Raw genomic sequence first — 26,995 nt, forward strand, 5'->3', positions numbered from 1 at the left:
CAAAGCACAAATTAAGGACTTGGAAGTAGTGCTTACAGAAAAAACTTTATTTAGAGCAAGATAGTTCTATTAGTTAGCTTCCTGCTTTAAAACAGGTTTTGAAGTAAATGAGCTTGTTAAGAGTAAAACTGCAGATGTCAGGCTTGGAAGGTACTGTGTTGAACATCAAATAGCAGAAGATTAGGAAACCAAAACCACATGGAAGTCAATCAGTGCCAAAATAGCTAACAATGGGAAGCAAACCGAATATTATCAAACTGAGAAGCTGGAAACATAAATTAGAGCAAGAAAAACACACACTGGTGAAACAGTATCAGTAAACCAATTGGAACAAAGATTATACGAAAAGAATGGTATGAACTACAGCTGTATTTGAAAATTTGAAAAATTTGGAAAGTATTTTGGTACTAATGAAAACCAGAACTGTTGGTATTATGGTATATGGATCTCAATGCTGAAATATGTACAAACCTGATTTAAAAAACAGCAGAGATGGGCGAGCTGAGAACATTAAGGGATTCAAAAATACAAAACACTAAAACACCAAGACAAAACAAAATCTTGTTTCATTGTTGCTGAATGACAAAATTGAAAGACAGCAAAAGCATCAAATTTCAAGCTCATTCTCAGACTTTGCACAGCTTGTACTGGTACTTATCTTTTGCTTTTCTTTCTGTTGTCCCACACTACCTTTGTTAAAAGACAGTTGTTTCCCCGTCCAACTTTCTTCAGGGACTCCAAAGGAGACTCTTCCTGTGTCTTTCATTTCACCACACCTCACCTATAGATAATCCAATTTAAAAAAACAAAACAAAACAAACCCACAAAAAACCCAGCAAACTCTTCTACAATCATTGGTAACTCCAAAGTTGAACTCATGCATTGTTTTTCTAACTAGGATATCAGTAGATCAGACACTCCATCAGTTTAAGTTCAACATTCACCAAACAACATTTCAGTGTTTCCTAAACCCTTTTCTCCATTTCTACAAAATGTAATTTTCTTCCATCATGCCCTTAACTGGAGTGTTATTTTTCATTCAGACAGATGTAAGGTAACTAGAGATGCACCTGAACATATTACCAGCGTAGCATTTGCAAGACTCTCCCTCTTCCCTCTGTGCACAGAACTGATGCTTCTGTCCAGTTTATCCTTATCACTCTGTTCTGACTATTGCTCCATCGTTAGTCTTGGTAGGTTCCATCTCAATTCACCAATTTCCTTTTAAAATATAATACTAAAGATTACTTTAGTAGGGTGTCCTAAAGACACCCTACTAAAAAATCATTTTTCTGTTTATTAAATTATCTCCCCACCCCCTAGACAATAAAGTGCTTGTCTTCACCTCTAAAGGCTTTTTTAATGTATTTGTCATCATGTTAAATTAAAATACTGACCTTCAGTTCATGTAACATGCTTAAAGATTTTTCAAAATTCCTTCGTAATCTCACTCAAAATGCGTTATGCATAGAAAAACCAGTTTTATTCAAAATTCCTGTTGAAGTTTTGTTGAGAACAATGATTTGACAAATAGTGTCCTATGATGCATATTTTACAATTCTGACCAGTATTGTGCCATTATTTCTTTGCTGTCTTGTTCATGCGATACTTATATTTTTAGAACTGTCACGAGAGACTTCTATCTAAATACTACTGTAATACAAATAAAACATAATGGAAAAATATTAAATATACACATAGAAATGGTTCTAAATCAGTGACCACAACAAGGTTGAATTACATATATTTACACACATGCGTACATACAATGATTGAGTTATACCAAAATGAAATCATTACATACAGCAACATTTGTCTTTTTCCTTTAGACACACCACTACTACATACAATGAAATTCACATAAAATGAGAAAGGCATTTGTAGGTGTGCTTTAATTACTACTCTAGCTCTATCTTCAGCAGCACTATTGCAGCATTTTCCAGTACATGACACCTTGTAACAAAGCATCCCTCAGCTGGAACACCAGCTAGTGTCTATGTGCAGGGCAAGTGTCTCCAGGACAGGAACAGGAAAGCTAGAGATTGGGAAATGATGGATGGGAGGATGCCACCAAGTATGTGCTTCAAGAGTACAGAATCAAAACTCATTCTTCTCTCTCAAAAAATACACACATTTAATGTTGGTCTTTTAATTCTAAGAGAAAAGCAATTCCAAAAATACAAACTGAACATCAGAGTTAAGTCAACCACCATAATAAAATGAAAACAACATTCACAATACTTAGGTCTATGGACAGCTGAAGTTTGACAAGTATTTTCTCCCCACACCTCCCCCACTTAAGTCCCCAAGTACATTCCAATATTTATCGTTAAATGAATCTTCATGAAAAATACTGCTGGTGTTCAGTTAGAATTAAAGGACTTGGATAAAGTGAAACAATAAAGACAAATACAGATGGTGTGAGTAAGGTTACAAAGGCTTTACATTTTGCATTATCTCAAGATATAAACATTCAAAAATTAACATGAAGTTGCTGTCTTATCAAAATATTGCAGCTATAGGCAAGGCAACATTAAATTAATAGCTGAGGGTGTGAGAAAAAACCCACACATTTTAGTGAAGGTAAACAGAAGTGGGAGTTTTTAATTAGCATTTTTATAAAGCTAATATAACCCAGTCAGCCATAAGCCAAACACAGGATAAAAAGCTTTCTCTGCTTCCTTTGGCTATAAGGTGACAAAAAAAATCAGAAAAAAGTCACCTTTTCAAGATGTTCAAGATGAGCAGAAAAAGTCAAATAACCAAGCAATGGAATAAGCAAGTACTAACTCAGGCAGTACACTTTAAACCACTCTGTCATTTGCTAATGTTACATAATTTTATTTTGGTGGCAAACTGTAAGCATGTATGAAAACTAACCTTATACAGTACAGTGAATAACCACCAAAGTAAAAATATTCTTCTGTTTACTCTTTGGCTAAAACCCCCTCAAAAGTAGCAGACAAAGAAAAAACATCTAATACTGGCAAGAGATTTTTTGACTTTTTTAACAAGTAAAATAATCTTACCAATTTAAAACTTGGTACATTTCATAAACACAAGAGAGGTAATGTTGTAATAAAATCAGTAATGTTACTTCAAATGGCAACATTTGTTGATCCTGTGCAATAATACACTTCGTTCATACTACATTTATCAAAATATGACTGTTCTACAGGTATGTAGAAATCCTGCACAACTCCTGTCAACTTACTTTATAACTGGGACATGAAATTTACAATCAGAGTGCTACAAGAGCTTTCAAATTGTTATTTCCAGTAGAATTAATTTCAAGATCTTCAGATCCTCCATTATTTTTTAGCGGTTAATTCAAATGGAAAATAATGGAACGTAGAGCACATGAACATCAATGACTGCACCCACTGCCAGAACACGCTGCACTGGTTGGACACTTTTCCTTAGGACATAAAAAGCAACAGCACCCAATAAGCCTGAGAAGAAATGCTGCTGTGTAAATACTGGCAACTATTCCTGAAAAAGAATTATGGGATGTATTCTCAGAAGCTGACTGATCCCATAATTTGTATTGCATAGGTCACAATCACACATCTATATACACGCCCCGGTCTGTGTGTGCATATACACCTCTGTATATACGCACACACGCGCACACGCACACACACAGAATATATTAAGAAGACAATGAAGTCTGGTCACAGAGCAATTTACAGGCTCAATATATTTTTTCTTTTTTTTTTTCTTTTTTTTTTTTTTTTTTTACACTTTGAAAGAAAACTTCAGTATTTTACAGTCTTCAGTAGGCATTATATACACTGCACTTATGAAATCTAGAAAGTATTGAAATAGAGATACATTTCTGCAAACATCTGGGTAAGAAAACAAACCAAGATTTTTCAAATATTTGTGCTATCTACATAATATTTTCTCTAAATCACAATAACTGTATCCATGGAATGTTCTCTAGAAAACGTCATCTTTTTTTAAACACCATGCACATTTTTAAGCAATTTTAACCCAAAATATCCCAACCTAAAACAATCTAACAATGTTCAGATTAAAAAATTTAAGTCTCAGATCAGATTTTAAAAAGATAAGTCTTTATCACAAGAGCTGTAATGATAACAATTACATGTTAAGGCTAAACTGGTTTTGATTTTTGTGGGGTTTTTTTTTTTTTTTTTTAGAAGCACATTTAAAGACCATTTCTCTCGTGGCTCTGCATTATGAACTGTACTTACAGATGACAGTGCAGTGAACATAATGTTCAGTCCTACAGTCAGGATGCAGTTGCTCCTTCCCACTCCACAAGATACTGCACCTTTCCATCAAGTGTCACCCGACGAGCCAACACACGGTATTTTTCCCCACAAGCTATCCTACCTGCTGCACCAAAATAACTAGTGATGGAGTTCTTCAGATGATTGAGCTGCAACTCCTGATCTGCTAAGTTGTTAAGTATCTCTGTATTGAGTTCATCATACTGGTAATCTTCCTTGCTCTCATCATCTTTTACAATTTCTGAATTTTGAGTCTGGAGTGCTTTTCGTGGAAAGCGGCCTCTCCTCCTCAAATGTGGTATTGCAGCAGGCCAAGTTCGTCCTGTACGAGTCCTTTTTCTCGAGTCAGATAAACTATTGAAAATAAAACCCCACAGCATTAACTCCAAGGGAATTCAAAATGTATGCTGTATCATCTGTTATTTCCATGCATCTCATGTAAATAATTTTTGTTGTTTTTCACTCCAAAACTACTTATTGCCTACAGATAGCTAACTGCTGAATTAAACATGAGCTTTTTGAAAACTGACTATATATATCAATAATGCACACAAAAATGACTCATGAAAGCACTCAATAGCATGAACCAGAAAGGGAAGACAAAATAGTAAAATACACATGTCAGTAAAAATTTCTATTTGTCGAACTTGAGAGAGGGAAAAGTTTTTGCTTGCAGGAAGGTTGACTACAGTTAATAACTTATTTAGAAACTGACACAGAATTTTTTCATGCTCTATTGACTGTAGAAAATCACAGCATACTTAGTATTTTATAACATGAACACACAAACCTACAAAAACAAAAGCTGCTAAAATTAATTCAGAGTACATTAGTTCTTTTGTGACCACTAGAACACTAAGCTCAGCAAATGTTTACACAGTTTAACTCTTTACAGTAAATGTCACTTGGCCACATATTTTACATCAAAAACAATGGTTAGTGAGCACCAGAAAATCCTGTGAGCTGTAAACAGAACTACTGAAGACAAATTTTCACTTGTCCTATTTCTTTATATTTCCCCATGCTATTTATAGCTCTACTCTGAGAAAATTTTATTAAAATTAATACACTGCAAATCTTGATCTTTATAGCAGATAGAGTAACTGAGTAGTTACCTATAATGTCTGGAAATGTTAGATGAGGTAGTTTCTTTCATACTGGCAGCACCTGTGGATTCCACATCTGAGGTATTGGACGAATGTGCAGTTCCATCAGATTTCCTGTTTTGCAAGATAACAGGTTTGCCACGTGAAAAAATAATCTTCTATTAAAAACTGAGCTGACATTTCAGTAGCAAACAGATAAATTACATGGTGTTACAATGTTTTAGAGGAGGGATTTTTTTTTTAATTTACCCAACAGTGCAGGGTAATTCCAAGGCTGGGTTCTCCATCACTGGAACTGGTTCATTATCCTAAGGGTGGAAAAAAAAGGTACTTCAACTTAAAATTTTTTATTGACTTTATTTGAGGGCAAGTAGGGGGAATAGAAATTCATATTAACTTGTTATGTTTTTCTTCAACATTTATGATGCAGTTAGAAAGAAGGGAGGAAGGGGGAAGAAATATCCTTACCAGAGGAGATGACTCTGGAGTTTTGTGAATCATTTTTCTTGTATAGGGACCAGGTGGACGACCTACTGATTTTTTTTTTCCCTTTCTTTCTATACCATTACTTAATTCCCTAGAAGAAAATTTGTATTTTATTCTGTATTACTGTTGACAATTTTCATTGAATACATGTTTTCCTTTGGCAATGAATATACAATTAGATGCTTATTTCTAAAACATTGTATTAAATGAGGTGATTCTGGCAAATCAAAATTTGCAGGTACAAACCCACACAGTTTTGTCTTTATAATAACATAACTGATTCAATGTATTTCTAGGGACATTACTGATTCCCAAATGTTGAAGAGGAATGAACAAGTGTTAAATATAATTTATTCATATGACCACACTTGGTGAAAAAGATGGCACATTTACCAACACAAGTTACTATTTTACAACATATTTCCCTTGAGAATTCTAATTAGATTATTGCTTAAGAGATCCAGTAAGGCAAAAGGTTTTGTTTCCCAAATGACACCAAAGTTGGGATATGTTCTATTGTTCTTACTGGTAAATTTCATGTTGATTTTTCAGAAGAATCCTAATAGAAAGTTAAGTACCTTTGTTCTAAGACCTTGTTCTCAGAAATAATATGCCTTTATAATTATTTTTTTTAAATATTCTACAAAGAAAAGGTCTTTTTCGTTGGCACCAAAAAATACGCTGAGTAGCCCCAATTAACCACAACACAGCTAGAATGACTGGGTTATTTTACCTCGCATCAGGGATTGGTTTAGATGATTTTCTGCCTTTAATTTTGAACTCATGTGAAGTTCCCTCTGGTTCCTTATCAGCCTTCAAAGCAGCATTCGGTGGCACAGGAGGGACTCGAATTCTCAAGCCAAACAAATGCTTCTTTTTCTTTATTTCTTTTCCAGACATAAACCTAGATGTGAAATTTGTTAAAATTCTGATCCCAGGGAACACAACTTTTAAAAAAGCAGGGTACATGCAAAACAAAATTTTGCAAAGAGAATATTCATTTAAATGCTACTTCACTCCTCTCTTTACCCCATCGCAATCCTCCTTCTCAAAAACAGAATGTGAAGTGGAAGAAGGATGGAAGTTAAAACAATTCTCTTGGTCTGTCACAATCAAAATAGCTATGCAATGTTATAGTTTGAAATAGAATTATTTAAAACTTAAAATGCTATCTACAGCCAGAGCGATTATCACATAGACTGAAGACTGTAACCTAAGTCAGATTAAATAGGCAAACAACATTTAAAACAAAAAGTACCAATAACTTACATAGTCTTGTAATCATTTAATGCCTCCAGGACATGCTCATATCTTTCAGATTTTGGTGTGTCTGCCAGCTGTAAAGTATTAAGAAATAATTTAACCTCTCAAATTCTTCAGTAATACAAAGATTCCAGTTACTCTTAGTCATTGTAACTACAGATTTGAATGTGAAGTACATTAACGAAATATTAGCTCTGGCTGCATATTAACCATAATCCCATACATCTTATGATTTACCTCTGAGAATTAATGCCAGGATCAAGCCCAGGACATAGAATGAGTTTCACTTTTAAGAAGTACAAGAAAAATATTTCAAAATCATTTAGTATAATGAGGGAACATAGCACTAGATTGTTCTCCCGAGACTCCTAACAAAAAATCTTCTGTAGGCACTCCTAAATTAATTGAGATTGCAGAGGATAACTATGTAGACAAAAGAACCTAATTATTTATGATAATTATGGCAAAATCCTGCCACAGGACCCAATTGACATTTTTAATACTACTCAATACAAAAAAAAGAACAGAAAACACCCAGAAAAATTATTAGAATTAAAAAATCCCAAACCAGTAGATCTATTTTCAATACCCTTTAGCTAAGACTAACCTCCCTCCTTTCACCAAAGTGTGAAGTAACTAGTCCCTGTCAAGCTTTCAAAACATGAAATCATCTCTCTGAAGAATTACATAAATAATTATAAAGAAAAGGATAACAAGTATGGTGGTGGCTATCACATGGACACAACATTTATGTACCGGAATGCAAAGTTAGCTTGTTTACACTTATATTTAAATTTAGATTGTTTACATTTATATTTATCTATCTACTTTTCAATTCCAGCAGAACTACCATTATTTCCAGTTGCCATGACAAATTTTGTAAATTTATATTGAATTATAGAGCTGACAGCAGTTTATAAGCTTCACTATTAATATTAATACTAAGACCAGACTGTACTACATTTGCAGCTCAAAGAAACCCAACAAAAAACTCAGGATCAGATAATTTCTTAAGAATAAAATTCTTCCCACACAAGACAGAGGAAAAAAAGCCAAAGAAATCAATGTGCTAACAGCTAAAAATAAGTGAATAAATATACTCATAAACCCCAACCTTTTAACATGATTTTGGGCAAGACTGATAGTCTACCTGACTACCAAAACTAACAGAGGTGTCAAGTGGTTTTAGCCAAATAAAGTAACAACTTGCTTTCCATCTTCACCATATGCATTCCATACAATCCATTGCTATCTAGAGGACTTGCAACACTAAACTACAGAAAATTGCCACATATTTATTGCTTTCTAAATAACAACATGTTAAAAATTACTGGTTTGAGTTCTGATATCTCCACCATTTACTAGTGTCTTACCTACAGCTAAAACCCTTTTCCTCTTATTCAAGTATAAATAGGTAGAGAGGGAAATTAAAATGTCATTTTTAACAGTAGCAATTTAAGGAGATCCCAAAACCCCTAGAATCATTACATTGTACATGTCAATTATTTCTGTGACTAATTTCTGTTTCCCTTGTTTCCCTAATTAACTGAAGTAAATCAGCTTTTTCAAACTAATTTTTGCCAACTTCATGAAAGACATTTAAAATCTGTTCAGAATAAAGTATTGAAATTCCTCCAAAACAGCTTGTATGAATTTATTCAAAAATCAGTCCTTTAAAAATGTAGCATTCCGACTTCATATTAGTAGTTCCCTTGAAGGTGTAGAAATATTAAATAATGGAAAATACTAATTAAAGAAGTGAGTTTACTTATTTTAGATCTGCCCTTTCCTCCCTCCCCTTTAGTTACGTGTTTTTCACAGATTGAGCATGGATGGATTGGAAGCAGAAAGGGGAAGAGCACATAGAGGAGTGTAGCCATTTAACTTCTTCAAAATGGCTTACGTGCTCCAAGTCAAGGACAGCTCCACCCCCCTCATCCACTGCTCTGACCAAGCCAGTCGACATGACATTATGTTAAATATAAAGGTTATGTCAAATGAACAGACAATTTTCTTCCACATTTCCCTCAATACTAAGAAAAACAAAATTCAAAATTAAATACAGCTTACATACCTGTTAAGCTATACACTAAGATAGCTAAAACATTCATTCTATTGAAAAAATGGTGTGAGAATTACATTTAGTGTAGCCTTTTTTTCATTCAAAGCTCAAGACTTGATATGACTTGATTTTATATGACTTAGGTAAAAGATGCCATACATATCAAAGTAAACTAGATATGTATTAATGACTCTAATTTTTAGTATTGCTTTAGTGTTTGATTAACTTTCTATCAAACTATTGACACTGATAATTTAAAATATACCTGTTTAGACTATTTGCCATTATTTATGAAAAATAGTAACTTATTTAAACCAAGAACATACACTTGGTTCTCAAATTATGCATGCTAACAAAAATGGACTACAGTTGTATGAATTTACTGAAGAGAAGTATAAAAGGATGTACTGATAGTTAGAAAATTTCAACCCTTTATATGCCATGTATTAAAAAAACCTCCAAAACCCTATACTATTTGCATGCACAAAGAGTACTTACTCTACTAGCAGTAAGCCACTTTGAACTTAAATTCATAAATTTTTGCATCTAACCCCATATGCAGAAACAAAGATCAACACTGGTCCTCTTAGTTAAATATTAAGTCAATCTACTTGAGTAAATGGATTTCCTTTAATGCTAAGATAAATGCTCAGTAATCAAATAGCTGGGAAAGTAACTAGTATAGTAATGAAATAAAATCAAAATGTCTTGACAAGGAGCTGAATCCAACTGCAAAAGGATCAAAAACAAACTGAACACAAACTGACCACCCCCACTGTAGGAATTAGGAAGGAAAGAAGAAATCTTTGTATACAGTATTTAACACATAAACAATGTGTTACACCTTAGAGACACTGAGTGTGGTCTTCACATGCAATATACTCTGCCTTCAATTCTACATTTAGATTTTGGGTCAGGGCACATAAAAATATCGAAGTAATACAAGAATTATGAAACTAAAACAATGTAGATATGCAACAGAATAAACAGTTAAGTTATAAGAAGTCCCCATGCAAGTAATTAGTTGCATAGATAACTTGAAGAAATTTTACAGTTTAGAAAAATATGCACCACTTAAAAGGCATTCTATTTCTGCAAGGAAATAAAAAATTATTATTTGGGATTACTAGATTTTAAGGTACTAAAGGATTTAACATCCACAGTAAAACAGTTCACAGGTTGTCAACTTTCAGGACACATGAATGCACTGTGATTTAGAAACAAGAAAGGGTATTCTACTTACTTACCTCACCAGGATGCAATCTATCCCAGTTTTCATTAATGTAGGCCATAAGTTCAAGCTCTGAATCAAAATATTTCTTTTTATGAATAACACTTAGGTTGTAAAGGCATAGATGTGCTATATCTACCCTAGAATATTTGAATAAAAAAAGAGAAAACAAGTATTTTTCTTCCAATTGCTTTCCTTTGAAACAATTTAGTAGAAAAGATATTAGCATTATACAGGTGGAGGTACACAAAGCCCAACTGAAGACACTCAATCCAGACAACACTATGAAGCCTCCTACAATTTCTCCAAGTGATTCCTTCTGTTTCGCATCTCACTTTCATTTCTGCCTCATCTCATTGTAATGATATTTTTTTTAAACTCCAAATCTTTCTTTAAACTCCATGGGATATGTAAGCAAGTCTGAATTCATACTTGAATGTATCAGTTCTGAATTCATGCAAGTATTTTGGTGAATTAACATTTAACAAGGTAATTTCCACCATGTATTTGTTAGCACTAGGTATATATGCACTAAATTGGATATAATTTCTACTACAGACTAGGTCCATTAAGTCTATTCAAGCAAACTATTATAAAATGTATCAGGACGTGTGCTCTAGACTCACTATATTTGGCTTAGATAATACAGCAGGATCCTAAACCTGCAAAAAAAACTTAAGATATCTCAATCTTCATATACTCAACAAGTGAGTAGTTGCTTGTTACTTCACTGAATGACCCGAAGATTGAATCTCAAGAGCATGCAATCACAATATATCTCTACTCTTAAAGACAAACTTTGAAAGAAATTTATCCCTGATCATACACACAGCAAGAATGACTGGGGAAACAGCTCCAGCTAACAAGTAGATTTCCTTTTTAGCAAGGAGAACCAGAACACCAAAAGGAAAAGCAGAGCATGTATTCAACTCACCCTTTTTTTTTAAATTCATACTTACCATCTCAAGGGTAAACGTTTGAGGTATTCTGGTCCAGAACTGCAAACTGAGCAAATGAACGTATAAAACCTAAAAATACACACAGACATATGTACATGAGTCCATACACGCACAGGGTTTTAACACTCTGATCATGAAAACAATGAAAGTTAAGCAAGCTAGAAACAAAGCCATATAGTATTTGCGAGTCCCTTTATTCTTTATCTTACTTTAGAAACTTCTGTAATCTGTGCTGGTACCTACTGGGCCAGATACATGGCACTTCTTCGATTCATCCTGCTACCACTGTTTCCTTCTGCCTGAGAAAGTCCCTCAACCTGTATCAGTGAAGATGCTCTGTAATGTCCCCAGCACAGTCTCTCAAATGCAAAAATCTGTGCACCAGTGTAAATATGCATTTTAAGGACCCATATATTCCTGGGTCCTCAGTTCCTTCATACAAACATTCCAGAAAAATTCCCACATAAAATTATAATAAACAATGAATGAAATGCTCTTTGATTCTCTTCTCCAGTTTTCCTCTTTCATCTGCTGCAAGTGCTCCAAGATCCTCTTAAAATAAAAGCACAGACCAGCACTCTTTAATTTCTTTTTGTCCTAACTCCTCACACATGAACAGAGGATGTAGAGTTGCACCTATTGTACAAAGGATTTCCACACAAAGTAAAGGCAGTAACAGCTGCAATCCAACTCTCCACTGGTCATGTCTCTACCACCCACCCCTGCATCCTGTTCATCTGAGATGAAGAACTGCATTTTCCTGGCACCCAAACACAGGCTGTTTTGTGTATAAACTTCTACTCAAAACTCAACCCCTTTTGGAAAAATACTGTTGTGTTATGGATGCCCTAATAAAAGCTCGTATGTGAGACTTCCCTCACACTTTAAATAAATACCACCAACAAAATACAGCTTAATTTTCTTACCTGTCACCAAAAAGCATTGGCTTTTGGAGGCACTGCACACAAGCCTCATGAAACCACTGTTTACATTTGCAGCACTGCAACATCTTTAGATACCAGCTTCAACAACAAAAAGAGACATAAGATGTGTTAAAAAAGTTACTGCAAATTGTTTCTTCATTATATTTAAATTAAATAGGAAGGGATCTTTTGACCCAAACCGATTTGCACAATTTATAAAACAGTCATCTCTATGGATATTTCAGTAACATTTAGTCCCATAATAAATTATTAGAAAATACAGACAGGAATAATAAAAAATAGCCTAGTAAAAGAATTCATTAAGTTATTAAATTAAGAAAAAAAACATTTAATTTACTCTGACACCCTCCTTTTAATTCTCAGTAAGAATTCAGGAACTCTATACAAGCTCCTTCTGACATACTAGATTAGCTTCCTTGTTATTTTCTAAAGCACAACACAACTGCATTAAGTCATAAAATTTGTTCTGGGGATCCAACAACTTGAATCCTCAAAAGCAACCTCATAGTTTACACCTTTTCCTTTTGCAGCTTCTCCCTTGAGAAAAGGAACCATGCAAAACTGACAGCCATGTTTGTTCAAGTCTCAAACCACAGCTCTGTCCTGTGTGTGTACCCTCAAAAACTTTGCTTTTTTGTGGGACTCTTTACTTGCCTTGACCTCAAATCTCCAACACTATCTTATTCTTTCACTCATTCATGCAGACACCAGAGTACTCCTCTCTACCTGCTTAAGAAGTCCTCTTCTTTCCTATCTTGTAAAAAAGAACCAGCAGAGGACTCTGTAATGCCATAAGAGGAAAAAAAAAAAATTTTCCCCCACCAGTCACTGAAAACCAGGATATGACATTATGGTAGAGTCAGACAGCTGTCTGTTGCAACAAAATTTAATAAACTAGGTACATTTATTTTTGTGACTTATGATAGAGCCGAGTTAACATCAGAAAAATTCTGCCAAGAATTGCAAGCTCATCAACAAACAATTTCATCCAAACCCAACACGTCAACAGTAGCAATACCAAAAAAGTTTCTTGCTCATTACAGAATGTACTGTGATGGTCACATGACAAAATTAAAACAAACCAAAACACTTTATGGGAGAAAAGAAATAATGTATTTCCCACTGTGAGACACTTCAAAAATGTATCAAGAAATCAAAATCCCACTTTGCATGCAGTTTCGGTTATGTACACACAACAGAAACAAAATCTAACAAGTTCACAAGGAAATCTAGAAAAAAAAGAGTCCAAGTTTGCAGCTGCAGTAGAGAAAAGTTCTTACATATTATGCATTTACTTACTCTCCAGGTCCTCCACAATAGCAGTAACACTGCTGGACATTGGTTTTATGACCTGCATCCCACTCAAGGTCTGTTGCATTATATGGTAATGTTTGTTTCATGACTTGCAGTGCTTTGGCATTTGGTCCTTTCTTAAGTGCACCACCTCTCTGGGCCAAAACAGATATATTAGTTTACAAAAAACAGTCATGTATTTCTGAAACTTTCAAAGCTTTTCATTTGGTTGTAGAAAATTTTTCATAAATTTCAAGTCAAATATTTTCAGGTGTATTTATGTTTTAATACTTGTATGTTTGCTTAAAAGTGTAACATTGCCAATTTCTAAAAGTAGCATTACTTCTCAACATACAAAATTTTTGTTCAGATCAAAGTTAAAAAAGAGATCACTGAGAAAAATGCCATCACTGAGAAAAATGCCATATCTTTTTATGGTTTAAATTTCAAAAACAAAAACATATGCAATATGAAATGTATTAACTTTTTTTTCTAGAAACACACCTTTGTTGTTGTTGCAAAAACACACTGTCGACAGAGCCATTTATCATCTGATTCAATCACACTGGAATCAATATTTGGTGTGTGACACAGCTGATGGTAACCTGTATGAAAAATGATCAGCCAAACTTATTAAAATGACAAAAGCTTACACAGAATCAACTATGTTACCAAAAGCACATAACTTAATGCAAGTATAGGGCATTAGCCATCATTAAGTGCCAAAAACCTGAACAAAAAGGTTGGTAACACATTCAAAATGGTCTTTTAAATTTTCTTAGTAGAAAAAAATAATCTTGACTTACAGAACAGGTGTTAGTCACTTTAACATGGATTATCATCTTTCACTGAGCTGTTAATAGCCACTAAGGGCTACAAAATTTAAGATCAGTTGAGCAGTCAGTCATAGCCGGGCAAATATCCTCCTTTGTGAAACAAATCAAAACATCTTTTAAAATGCAGTAAATAGAAAAAAATCTAGTTACCTTGCCCACATTTATCACATATAACCATTTCATTTGGTGCTTCTGAATACTCTTCCTGACATATTGTACAGACCATTTCCCCACTCTCAGTGGCTCCTAGACAAAGATGAGATTGTGATTTTTTTCAGATTATACCTGCAGTTGAAACAGTTACCACATGTATAGCCTTCTTCATAATTTCACTTACAGATTTAGGCATTGTAGAAACACATTGTTACAGTGACAAACTTTTAAATAAGAACATATTCAGACATTTTGTACAGATTGTGTTATAAATATTTATATCACTCATTATAAGCTAACAGAGATTTATAGGCTTTATATTGCCTGCTGACTAGGCAGTCCATGGTTCCTCAACATCAACAATAGAAATTCAGTAACTGAATAAAGAATGCAAATTTAGGCTAAAAATACCTAAAAATAAATACTATCTGAGTTGGAAGGGACCCATAAGGATCATCAACTTGAAATTCTCATACTCATTAAATTTTGATAGTTAGGATAAATTAATCAGAGATTATAAACCAGTACTACACAGAAGCAGAACAGCATTTTTTACAAGCTTCAAGAAATAAAGTAGTTGATTTTTTTGCTATTACAAATACAAAGCTTTTCCTTTAAGTAGACAGTGTTTAGCTTAAACATAAAGAATCAACAAGAGCCAGAGCAGATTTCCATTGTGTTTGCACAATGAGAAAATTGTAACTGATTTTCAGAAGAAATTATCATCCGTGCTTCATTAGCATTAGGTTATAAAAACATTATCTACAATCAAAATATCTGAAAACCAGTAAAGTATTATACAATAGGTGCCTCTCTTGATAACTACACATTTCTTTATATCACGTGAATACTCCAAAACCTGTAATGGTTTCTTATGTGCAACAGTTGTAGTGTTCCTTTTAAGTGTCAAAACTCTGTTCAAACATAAGATTCACCAAGCTTCAGTTTCTTTCCATATTATGTTGTTTCAACTGAAAAGAGTACAAAGAATATAAACTTGGTGTAAATTAGGGCCTGGAATTTTCTGTTAAGGCACAGAACATAATCCAACCCCACCCAAACAAATGTGATTATTTTTAGAAGTCTTCTCTAACTCACACATGTGAAAACAAACAAGCACCTAAAACAAAACAGTAACTTCAATGACAGATGTTTGAAAATATTTTTCTTATTTGTTTTATTTTTGTTCCTGATTCAAATGAAATTATATCACTCTTTAGTATAAAAGTATGTAATATGATAATCTTTTTTAACAGATAACAGTAATCTAAACAAATAGGATACCAAACAACGACTACTTCATGGAAGTTCTTGCCTGTTTGTATGTCCTTCCAGAGAACCCAGGATTTGGAACTGTCTTCAAATATAATGAAGCAGTTCTGTTTCAGTTTGTTTATCTGAAAGACACAAATACAGTGGAAGCCATGAGTAGAAGCACCAAACAATGTATTTAACACTACATAAGTGAGATAATAATACTGCAATTTTCAACAGTATGCGACACTTTAAGACTCCAGTGAAGTTAAAAAATGTGCTTACCTTTTTGATAGTTCCAAGATAAAACAAGCCATCTGACCATCTAGCTAGGACATCCTGACCTTCCTCAAATTTACAAAGTGGCTTTTTGGCTTTCTGTCCATCATGTACCGACAGCTTGGCCAGAGATGCTGAGCTCTTATGGCTGCGACGTAAAGGAGACCGCTTATGGACCAGTGAATTTCCCACCGCTGTGGAGTCTCTACGGGATGGCAAGCAAGAAGAGAGACAACCAGAAGTGGGTTAAAGGAACATGACCAACTCCAGAACTCCAGGTCACAAAAGACTGCTTGTCTTCTCTAACTTTACACACCTTTAGTAGCACTGCCTCTGCTACTATGCAAGTGCACAAAATCTGAAATAACAAGCTTATAAAAGAAGTGTTCTAGGAAATCTACTAATGTAATGAGGATGAGGATGCACAAACTTCCCAGCTCAGAGACATTCCATAAAATCACCAGAAGCATTGAAAAACACATCAAAAACATTCAATACAGGATTACTTACGCAAAATTCAAATCACTGCCAGTTTTCTAAAATTCCAAGGAAACTAAAAAGATCCCAAATCAAATCTAACTGCATTACCTTGGTTGGGAGAGTACAGGTTGAGCATTATGCTGGCTCAAGGTAAACACTGAGGTACCTCCAACACAAAATCATGCAATGCCACTAAACATAGCTGTAGGGCTTTCCAGCATGGGAAGAATTTCTACATGTTGAATTTTTTATGTAAAATAAATTTTCCTCTCTGTTGGAGTAAGGATGGAAAATAATAAGGAAGGAAAAACAGATCTCGCAACCTTTCTTCATACATTAGACCCAAAATTGTAAGTTATTTGTATCAATAAGCATTTTCCTCATATATTCCACACATATAGTCTATCTATATGTAAGTGTGGATATGCTTTTATGTCAGACTATCTGTCATCACTACACTTCAATTAAAGCAGTAAAATAGAGAAAATTATAAAACAGGACCACAAAGTGCACAAGGAAGAATTTCATAAGTAATACTCAGAATTTGAGACTACGTAATAAAGTTACCATTTGTATATCCAAATGTATTTTCTCTAGAACCTACATATATGTGTAACTAGGATGCAAACACAGTTAGGGATCAGGGAATTAAACAGGGTACAGTCAATTGAAGAGCAGTTTCACCTCACTCAAGATATATTATCAGCACCAGAAACATTTGAATTAATCTCAAAGCACCGACAAAAGCAGTAAACCAATTAGCATCCCTTATAGTTTGAGAATTTCTATGCAGATATTTGAGAAGTTGCTCTACAGCTTCAAAGAGAAAGGAATCTTCTCTCCAAAGAATTTACTACTCACAATATGACAATAAAACTGGAAATGTAATGGCTTAAAATATCATATTAAACAGTTTAAACCAAGAAGGTTAGGCACAAGAAAATCAGCTGCTTTAAGCACATTTACAATCAATGGGCCATTTAACAATGACATGACAGTAAGAGCAGCTATAATGGGCCTCTGGCATCCTATTGCACAATTGGGACACCAAGTTGAGTCCTGCTTGATCCCAAACACAAAAATATTCAGATGAGTAAGTAGGGAAGACCAGAGGAACAAAAAAATCCTTTGACTTGTTTCACAGCTGACACATTATCACTTCATCTGACATCCTTCATCACTGCATCAGAAAATTAAACTGTCATTTTCCATCTTCCCTCTTCATGGTGCAAGTAACAATGTCAGCCACCACCCAGCCAGATTTCCCAGATAAAGAATCTTACCAATTCTGCCGCTTCTTCCACAAAAGCCGATTTACTGCTACTTTTCCTCAGCTCTACTCTAACCTCTGATAAATGAGACAGGATACATGCAGGATTCAAAATAGGATTACTGTAACAGAGTTAAAGCCTGGCAGCCCAGGACACTTACTTTTTGCTTTCTCGGCACTAACATCTGGTTTACAACTGGTTTGACAGAACTACTCTCAGAGATGATCAAAGATTTTCTTCCCAAATATTTTCTGGGGTTTAAGACCCTAGAAAAAGGTAGGTTAGCCTAGCTAGGCCCACCTTGAAATAGGTAGCTATTCCTGCTACAAGGCAGGAATGTTTACTCTTCTTTTCCAGTACTTGAAAATGTGTGAAGGATCTTGTACCAAATACACAAAAAGACACAAATTCATTCATCATAAACAGTACAGACTGTCACTTTAAAAACAACTGAGAGCTTTATTTTTTTAAAAAGTCTTTAAAAGCATTAAGTACCAAAGTTTGTCTCGCACCACTGAAGCACAACAACAAAAAAAGAGTGCATCATTTTCTGGCACAAAACACTTAAATGAATCTATACATTCACTTATACAACAATGTAAATACACAATAGCAGCTTCAGACCCTTAAGAACCTTGATACCCAGCAAAGATGTGAGCCAATAAACCAGACACTTCTCCATTGTCCACACTGCTCTCTTTGTGAATGATGGCAGTGCTGAAGTGACAACTAAACAGCTCATGAAGCAGCTCCTGCTGTGGCAGTTCATGGTTTATCTCAGACACTGAAAATAGGGTTAGTTATTACAATAGGCTGACAGTAACTTAACAGTTGCTTGCCACATGGATAGGAAGTTTCTCTCCAGGGAAACATTCCCTCAATGTTTTTGACTGTGATTAAGTAGGAAGTCAACTCCTTTAACAAGTTGACTTTAATGAACAGGACATAAGTTACTTAAAGTAGGTGTCTCTGAAGTATCTTCCAGAGCCACTGCAAAAGAAATGCAGTGTAAAAGCTACACGCATAAAATGTTACTAACTTGCCCATCTGTCTTGTCACAGCTCTAACTGTTGTAGTGGAATGCCAAAAAGTCACATCTACCATTAAGATAAAACTTTTGTTGGAAGTTAAATGCAAAGTGAATTTTAAAATTGGCAAGCAAGAAGGTTAAAAGTTCCACATTTTCCAGCAACTTGCTTTCCAGTCTTTCTTAAAGTTAGCTTCATAGCACCTTCCTAACATAATATGGTTACCAACAAAATTAGTAACCTTGAAATTACAATTTCCCCACTATCTTAAACACTTCTCTCCAAGACCTTATAATTGCACAATATCCATCAGATGCACTGTTTTTCAAAACATCTTCTACAATATAAAGATCTACATTATCTCATTTAACTTTCACAACCAAGCTACACTGTATGTCATACAGTACATATGGCTTTACATCTATTATTCAATGTTATTTATGTTGTTCTGTATTCTTATTCTAGCACTTAAAATGCAAAATCAAAAAAAAGTACTTATACACCCATACAATCTTTCACAAGTTAGTGGTGGTAGTCAATAAGATGTGTCTGCACACTGATATATGTTTCAAAATAGAAATGCAGTTCCACCTTTTCTTGAGAAGTTGATGCCACGAAGCACTGAAAATGCTCACTGATTTTCACCTTGGAGTCTAGACCATGGCCACAGATATTCTCAAGCAAGACAGGCAGATAGATACCTTCTATTCATCTGCTTAATTAATTAGTTTATATTATGTTGTAGAAGCAGATTAATAGCCACTGCCAACAGGAATGGCAAACTCCCTTCCAAAATCAACTACCTAAATCAGTCTGATTTATGAACCATAAGCTGTTACTATGCCTAGCATTGTATTTATCAAAATTAGATTTGTTCATTTTGACTCACTTGTAACTCTAACCTCTTTATCAGCAGTTAGAAAATTTTGGTGTACATTTGGTACCTCTACTCCTCTACCTCTACAGCTATCCTACAGAAGGAAGAAGTGGAAAAGCTGGGGGAAAAAGATGTGAAGAGGCCAGAAGATTAAAAAGACTGAGCATTCTTGTTTCCAAGTGTCTTTTTCTTAAGATCATTCATACTCCTGCACTCCTTCAGTCTCAACAACTGCTGTGAAAAGACTTCTGTTAAGAAAAATTCCCTTGACGGGTGGCTGCTTTGGGTTTTTTTCCCAGCCATCTCAGTTCACTGATCTGTTTAACAAAACAGTTTGTAAGCACAACTGAATAAATGCAAACAAGCAACTCGGGACACAAACCCCCTCGGCTGGCACTGCCAGAGTGCATGACTGAACTGGTCAGGCTCACTAACAATCCATACAATTTCAGGAAACTTTTTGAGAAGAGCCGCTTGATTCATAAATGCTGCAACAGTAACAGGTGATAGCTACCCTATCAGATAGTTTTTGGAAGCATTAAAGATACTAAGTTTTAACAACAAAGTGCCCAAAGGACATTAAGAGAAAATTTTAATCCACTGACAAAACTCAAAGTGGGACAAATAGCTCATTTATTCCTAGTAAATACATATCACAGTGAAGGGATGATTACTTTAAAGATTTATCAGAAGGGAATTCAGATAGAAATCACACACAGAGCATTCTACTAAGATAGGTCCTAAACCTCTGTGATCTATCTCAAAAGTGGAAATGTGGTATCCCACAGGAAAGGAAAATATAGTGAAAGACCTTATGACAACTGGAGATAATCATTTCAGATTCTGGAAGTATGATGTTACTGCTGATTAACTGCAAATTTTTTTGGTCTGAAGTTGCAAACTAGCCCTTTATTACCCTTTATTAGAGAAAACTGAACTATGAAGAAGTTGTAAGATGCCGTAAAACACCAGCAGTCTGTTCTTCTCTCCTTAAAACAGGAAAGTTAACATTCACATGGAATGAGGGGAGTGGAGGTGTAGCAAGGGCTCAGAACACAGAAAACTCATGGCAGTTTCACACATGGCTTATCCAATACAGCAGCTTGTTCCCTTCCCAGCAGCTCTGGAACAACAAGCTGGCTTCTCCATTAACTTCCTATTCAGTTTTCTTTCCCTTAATATGAATTCACTGACTGATATTTAAAACAAATTGAAGTACCTCGCAGAGAGACCTGCTGACTTAACAAGCCAGGTACACAACAAGTGCTCACAGTTAGAAGACAGCAAAAAAGGGAAATTAATCTTGTCTGAGAGTAATAATCATAGCTTGTTTACCCAGCTCCACATAACCAAGCTAAAGCCATGTTTCCAAAATTGCCTGTGACCTGGATCTGGTACCTACATTAACAGCTGGAGAAATGGTGGATCCTGGCTAAATTTCTTCCTTTCAGCTTCTCTACTATTTATGAGACCTCATACCAAGCATTACCTGTTCACCTAGGCAAACATACTTTCCTCCCCCAAATAAAAAGATTCTGTTGGGCCAAGAAGACAGTCAAAATTAACAGGATGACAAGTCAAACTTAAGTTAGCTTCATCCACCCCAATCCAGGTCCAAACTTCAGATCAGGTTGATTCAATGGGTAACAAAAAAAAAATCACTTTGCTTTTCATAATACCAACATGATTGCAACAGTCGCTTTTCAATTACATGTAAACAGGCTCTTATACCAGTACATTGCCATTAACATTTATTAAGCAAAGGATCAAGTACAAATCCAGATTATAGTCTATCCTCTACTCTACTTCATAGACTGAAATAAACATTGCTTTTCCAATGTGCCATATCATACAACATCTACAAAACACACTTGACACTCCTTATCTTTACACTATTCTTCATTCTGGTACAATCAAAAGCTAACTGTACCAAAGAAGGGCAAGGGGACTCTAATCTAGGCATCACTCAGTCTAGAAAAGCAGAGAGTAATGACTGAGGGATAAGAAATACATTATCAAAATTACTTTAAGTTTTAAGTGTTGTTTAGGATAATATAATAATTCAGGGTGGAAAGGCTCTCAGGAATTCTCTAGTCCTGCTCAGCATAGCATCAGCCATGAGGCTAAACCAGGTGGCCACACAAGCACCCTGTGCCCCTGTTTCACTGCTGAGCTGCCACCCTGGGGAGGGAGACATTCCCTCCCTCATCAGAATCTCTCTTATTTCAATGTAGGCACCTCTTATCCTCCTGTCATGTACTGCTGTGAAGAGACTAATTGCATCACACTAATTTTCTCATAGGAGCTGGAAGGCTGCAGTTATGTCTCCCTGAAGCTGAATGAACCTGGCTCCCTAAGGCCCCTCTCACAGGGCAAGTGCTGCAGTTCCTGTCCTGGTGGCCCTACACCAAACTCTTCTAGTTTGATGTCTCTTGCAGTGGTAGCACCAAAACACAGCATTCTATTGAGATGCTGTCCAATGACTTTTGTGTAGAAGGAAATAATCATTTCCCCTCAGTCTTCTGTTATTACAGCCCAGGATACCACCTACCTTAGCTCACAGGACACAGTGCTGGCTGATGTTCTGCTTTCTGTCTGTCAGATCCCCAGCCAATCATAGCCTGAGGTTCCCTCTTCAGATACAGGACTTTGCTTTCTCATCTGTTGAATTTCATTAATTTCATGCTCAATCTCTTCCTTCAGCCTTGCTGAAACTGAGGCTGGATGAGGTTCTCCCCCTGTTCAAAAACCCTGTCATTTTTTAACACAGAAGGTGGTCAGGCTGTTCAGGCCATGATTTATATTTTTGGTGACTGTTACCAGCCATCACCTTTCCATGCATCCAGAAACATCCTCCAGGAAGACTTCATGACTTCCCTAATGACCAAGGGAAGCTAACCAGCCGCTGATTCCCCGGGTTGAACACTTAATCCCTTTCCAAAGATGGGTGTAATATGTACGATTCTCTAATCATTATGGATTAGCCCTGTTCTTCACCACGTGTAATAGTGAGGAAGAGCCCTACAAGAACATCACATAGTTTCCTTGGTGCTCTTAAAAGCAGCCTGATCCCACAGGCCTACATGAGTCAAGTTCACATGTTTATTCAAACATGCAGCAAGCCAATTCATTGGCCACTCCAGCAAAGTTTAACAAATCCACCATGGATAGAGGTTAAAATATCATTTAAGGCAGAACAGCTTCGTCCTACTAATGGTCAGGGTAACCATTCTGTATAAGCCGCTCCTTGTCACTAAGATGAGGAATTGTAATTTCCTTATTCTTAGCTTCAGCCATTCAACCCTACGGTACCCATGATGATCAAATGTGATTTCACATAATGCATTACTATCCCAATAGGATGCTTGGCTTTGGTGAGGGTTTTAATTCTTTCAAAGGGCCTTATATTTTGGCTATGATTTTCTTTCTCTGAATTCTTCTGTCTGGTCAGACTCTTTAGGGAACTCTCTAGTTATCAGAGTATCTTTTCATTTGTGAGTTTTTAAAATAGAGCCGTGCTTTCAAAAGTATATACATCACATTAAGTGACAAAAGTAATAATTTTTGCTTCTAAGAAATAAAAAACTGATAATAAAAACTAAGTGAGGCCTCACAGCGTATTAATCCGATTAGCAGTTATGTCTATGAATCTGTTGCACATCAGAAAGAAGTTTAGCCAGAGGACTCAGGGTAAGTGACTAATTGTGACACAAAACTTGTTAGACAGCATCTAAATAGAATACTGTGGTTTAGCTCTCTGACCCCGTGAAATATGACTGTCCTTAATAACATTGATGCATACTGTTAAAAAGAGGTGGTCACCAGGATAAGTGCACTCTCATGTTCATAATACTACAATAATTTGTGATTTTATTTTTGCTCACATTTTCCCTCAAGAAATCTTAAATAACTAGAAGTGTTTTAAAGCTCTTTGATATAAATAATGAAAGGATTAGGGTTTAAAAGATCATTACAGAATAACATATTTAGTAGGTAGGAAAGAAAGACAGGGCAGTTGTGTACTGCAAGAGCCATTTGTTTGGGGTTGATCATGTGTTTGCACATGAAGGTACAGGGAGAGAACAATGGTACCGGGTCACAAGACACCTTTTCCGACCAAAATTCCTCTTAATTGTATCCCCAGCACCTCTGTGAGTACAGCAACTGCCTTTTGGGCTTCTACAGTATCCAAATCCAGTACATGCAGCAGCAGACCTAAGGGAGTGTGAGCACGAACCCCAGCAATGAAAGAAATAACAGACAATATGCTACCCTGCTCTGGGAGAAGTGGGGAAGAAAAAGGATTTCAGAGCTGACCAAAATAATGATAAGTTTTCTTCTTTAAGGTTAGTCTGCAAGAACAGCAGCCTCCATAAGCATTCCACAGAATTTAAAAAATAAATAGATCTAAAACATAAGTCAAGTAGTGTTATCCTTGAAGACATTTAGCTAATGAAGTATGTCCAGACTCATCAGGAATGCTCTCGTCATTAGCTCTCCTTCTCTCAAAGAAAGTTAAGCATCTTGATTTCACTCTTCCATTGAGATTATCTCCCCAGCCATACCTGTGGTTTTATAATTCTTCTCCTGTTGTGTTTTGCTCAAAGACACACTTCCCCTCCATTTCCGGCAAGGATGGCCTGTGAAGAAGGTGAAACCAACTCTGCAGCAAGGCCAGTGGCCACTCACGCAAAAAAATGCGGTCAATTCACAAATGAATCAAAGATTCATACTGGCTTCTAGTCACATCTCCAAGCTTCCTTCTCCACAGCTCACATGAGGAGCACAAAATATGTTTCAGTGCCTCTACATTAATTCACATCCATCTCCAGGGAATACTGGAGTCCACTGTCCACTAGGAAATAACTGAGACTTATTTGTTACAGCTGCTCTTCTCATAAATTTTACCTGACCTCATGGTGCAGGGAAGGACAAACATAACTTCATACTAACTACCAATACATGTCTCTTTCACCTATTAAAAAAATAGATATTGCTGACTAGCCATATTAAGTCATATGAGAAGCATCTAGATCTGATTTTAAATTCTTTCCAGAACAGAAAAGGCAAGTTGTTGAGAAGCCACACACCGGTATTTGACAAAATAAGGGTTAACTGTGGAAAACATTACTAGATTATACTCTCAGCACAGATCCACGTTTCACAGCTTGTAGCTCCTTGCAAAGGCCCTTCTCATTTTCACTATATTATGCATTTCCTTTCATATGTTCCATCTTTGTTTTTTCTTATTCCCCTTCAAATGCAAAGCTATGAACTCATTAACCTGTATTCTAATAATACAGAGATGAAACATTTCCACCTCCTCTTTTAATCTCAAATGCTTTCAAATTAAATGTAATTTGAGCTCACTAAAAATAAAAAAAAAGACAAAGATTACCAGGTGAACTTTTACCAACTTGATTACAGATCAAAAGAAAAAAAACAAGAGGGGAAACTTTTTTGTTACTATCCCATACTTTTGGCAGTTTGAGTGTATATCATTGATCACATTCCCTCACATTAAGTCAGGAGAAAACCATGTCATTATCCATTACTACATTTGACCTTTCAAAGTTATGATAAGTGGGGCCTATCACAAATTCCAGAAACAACCACAATGCTACACTGCTTTCCTGGCAGAGCCTTCCATTTAATTATGCAGGCCCTCTACTTCTAATAGCACCCTGATACTCTATGGATGAACAAGAACCCCTGATATTTCAACACTAATATCAGCGTTCAGAGCATCCAGCACAGAACCATATTGTTCTCTTTCACTAAAAGAGGTATCAGCCCATTCTTTCCACAGAATTCAATACCAAAAAAAGGAAAACGCATTACTGCATACCCTTTCAGCCAGCAACAGTTACCACATTTAAGTGGACTAAAAACCTGCCGTGCACATCCAAATCGTCAAGCCTCACAGAAATTAAGAGGTGAGGCACTTCAAACAAACAAAAGGAAAAAAAAAAAAAAAAGAAAGGAAAAGCCACGCAAGAAAATGCCAAACAAACAAAAAGAACCCCCAAACACAAAGTTACCAACGAAAACCACTACCTCTTTGTGCTGCTCTCTTCGCACTGGAGCAAACGCAGCCTACTCGGACAATATCCTTCAAGGAGAAGATGAAAATACAGCTGCCGCGAGGCTGATGGCACCTCACCGCTGCAGCCCCCGGCCCCGCCGACCGGCCCGCTGCCTCCCTCCCTTTGTTTTGGTCACCGAGGAGCACCACTGACCCCTCACATTCGCCTGCCAGCGGCGGTCGGGAGCTCCCTCCGCCTCCCTCCAAGGCCTCGGGCTCCCCGCGCCGGAGCGGGCCCCTGGCCGCGCTCCCCGCCGCGGTGCTGGGATGCGGCACCGGCGGCCCGGGCTGCGGGGATCGCGCCCCCCCCACGGCGCGGGCCCGGCCGGCCCTCCCGCCCCCCCCACCCACCCCTCACCTCATTCGGTCTCTCCAGTGGTGCCAACCGCCTCATACAGGGAAATCGGCGAGCTCGGGAGCCTCCCACGGCGCCGCGGCGCGGTGCGATGCGGCCGGGCGCTCGGTGCGTAGCGGGCCCCCCGGGCGCGGACCCTAGGCGGAAGGCGGCGAGAGACGGTCAGACCCGCCTCACGGGCAGCCCGGCCCCAGCGCAGCCCCTCGCCATTTTTGTTTCCCGCGGAGGAGGCGCTGGTGCATTCTGGGAGCACAAAGGGCCGCGGCCCCGCCCCGACGGCCCCGCCTGCGCCGGCAGCGCCGGGGGCGGGCGCGGGGGCGCCGCGGCGGAGGGACACGGGCGCAGCCGCGGCTCCGCAGCTGGTGAACAAAGAGGAACTATTTCAGGCGTGCGCGCCCGGCGCGGATCCGTGCGCGCCGCCGGGGCTCGCTTTGGCTGGGGCGCTCATTGTTCCCGCCGCACCTGAGGGGATGAGGCAGGGCCTGGGCCGCGCCGTGCCGCGGAACCCCCGGCCGGGCTCGGGGGAAAGCTCCCCGCCTTCGTGGCGTCGGCCCTGCCATGTGGAATGACCCTGGGTCCGCCTCCTTGCCGCGGTGGTTGGCGAGGCGAGGCCCGGCCCCGGTACCGGAGGCTGCTGCGGCCGGCCCGTGGACAGCGGAGTGGACAGTGTGCTCCTCTGCACTGACATCGGGGTGCTGCCATTTTAGGAGATGAGCCGAACCTCAGTTCCAGTTTTTAGCAGCAGCTGTATTAGCTAGGCTAATGGAACAGGCT

At 37.2% G+C, this 26,995-nt stretch overlaps 1 protein-coding gene across 3 annotated transcripts; it reads right to left on the reverse strand.

Annotated features, from left to right (window-relative positions):
• Positions 1 to 1,707: 1,707 nt before the first annotated feature.
• Positions 1,708 to 26,477, reverse strand: MTF2 (metal response element binding transcription factor 2). Of its 3 annotated transcripts, XM_068199844.1 has the most exons (17): positions 26,225 to 26,477; positions 25,839 to 25,893; positions 24,347 to 24,421; positions 16,132 to 16,330; positions 15,908 to 15,989; positions 14,590 to 14,685; positions 14,108 to 14,208; positions 13,610 to 13,758; positions 12,293 to 12,388; positions 11,367 to 11,435; positions 10,424 to 10,547; positions 7,121 to 7,188; positions 6,585 to 6,755; positions 5,834 to 5,942; positions 5,615 to 5,673; positions 5,375 to 5,479; positions 1,708 to 4,613 (listed from the first exon to the last, which is right to left on the reverse strand). In XM_068199844.1, the coding sequence occupies exons 6-17, from the start codon at positions 14,663 to 14,665 to the stop codon at positions 4,259 to 4,261; spliced, it is 1,482 nt and encodes a 493-aa protein (XP_068055945.1). In that variant the 5' UTR covers positions 14,666 to 14,685; positions 15,908 to 15,989; positions 16,132 to 16,330; positions 24,347 to 24,421; positions 25,839 to 25,893; positions 26,225 to 26,477; the 3' UTR covers positions 1,708 to 4,258. The 3 variants fall into 3 exon arrangements, with proteins under 3 accessions (XP_068055945.1, XP_068055946.1, XP_068055944.1); XM_068199845.1 differs by lacking the exon at positions 24,347 to 24,421; XM_068199843.1 differs by lacking the exons at positions 24,347 to 24,421; positions 25,839 to 25,893.
• Positions 26,478 to 26,995: the final 518 nt, after the last annotated feature.

The sequence above is a fragment of the Anomalospiza imberbis genome, chromosome 9 (genome assembly GCF_031753505.1).
Source record: "Anomalospiza imberbis isolate Cuckoo-Finch-1a 21T00152 chromosome 9, ASM3175350v1, whole genome shotgun sequence".
Lineage (NCBI taxonomy): Eukaryota > Metazoa > Chordata > Aves > Passeriformes > Viduidae > Anomalospiza > Anomalospiza imberbis.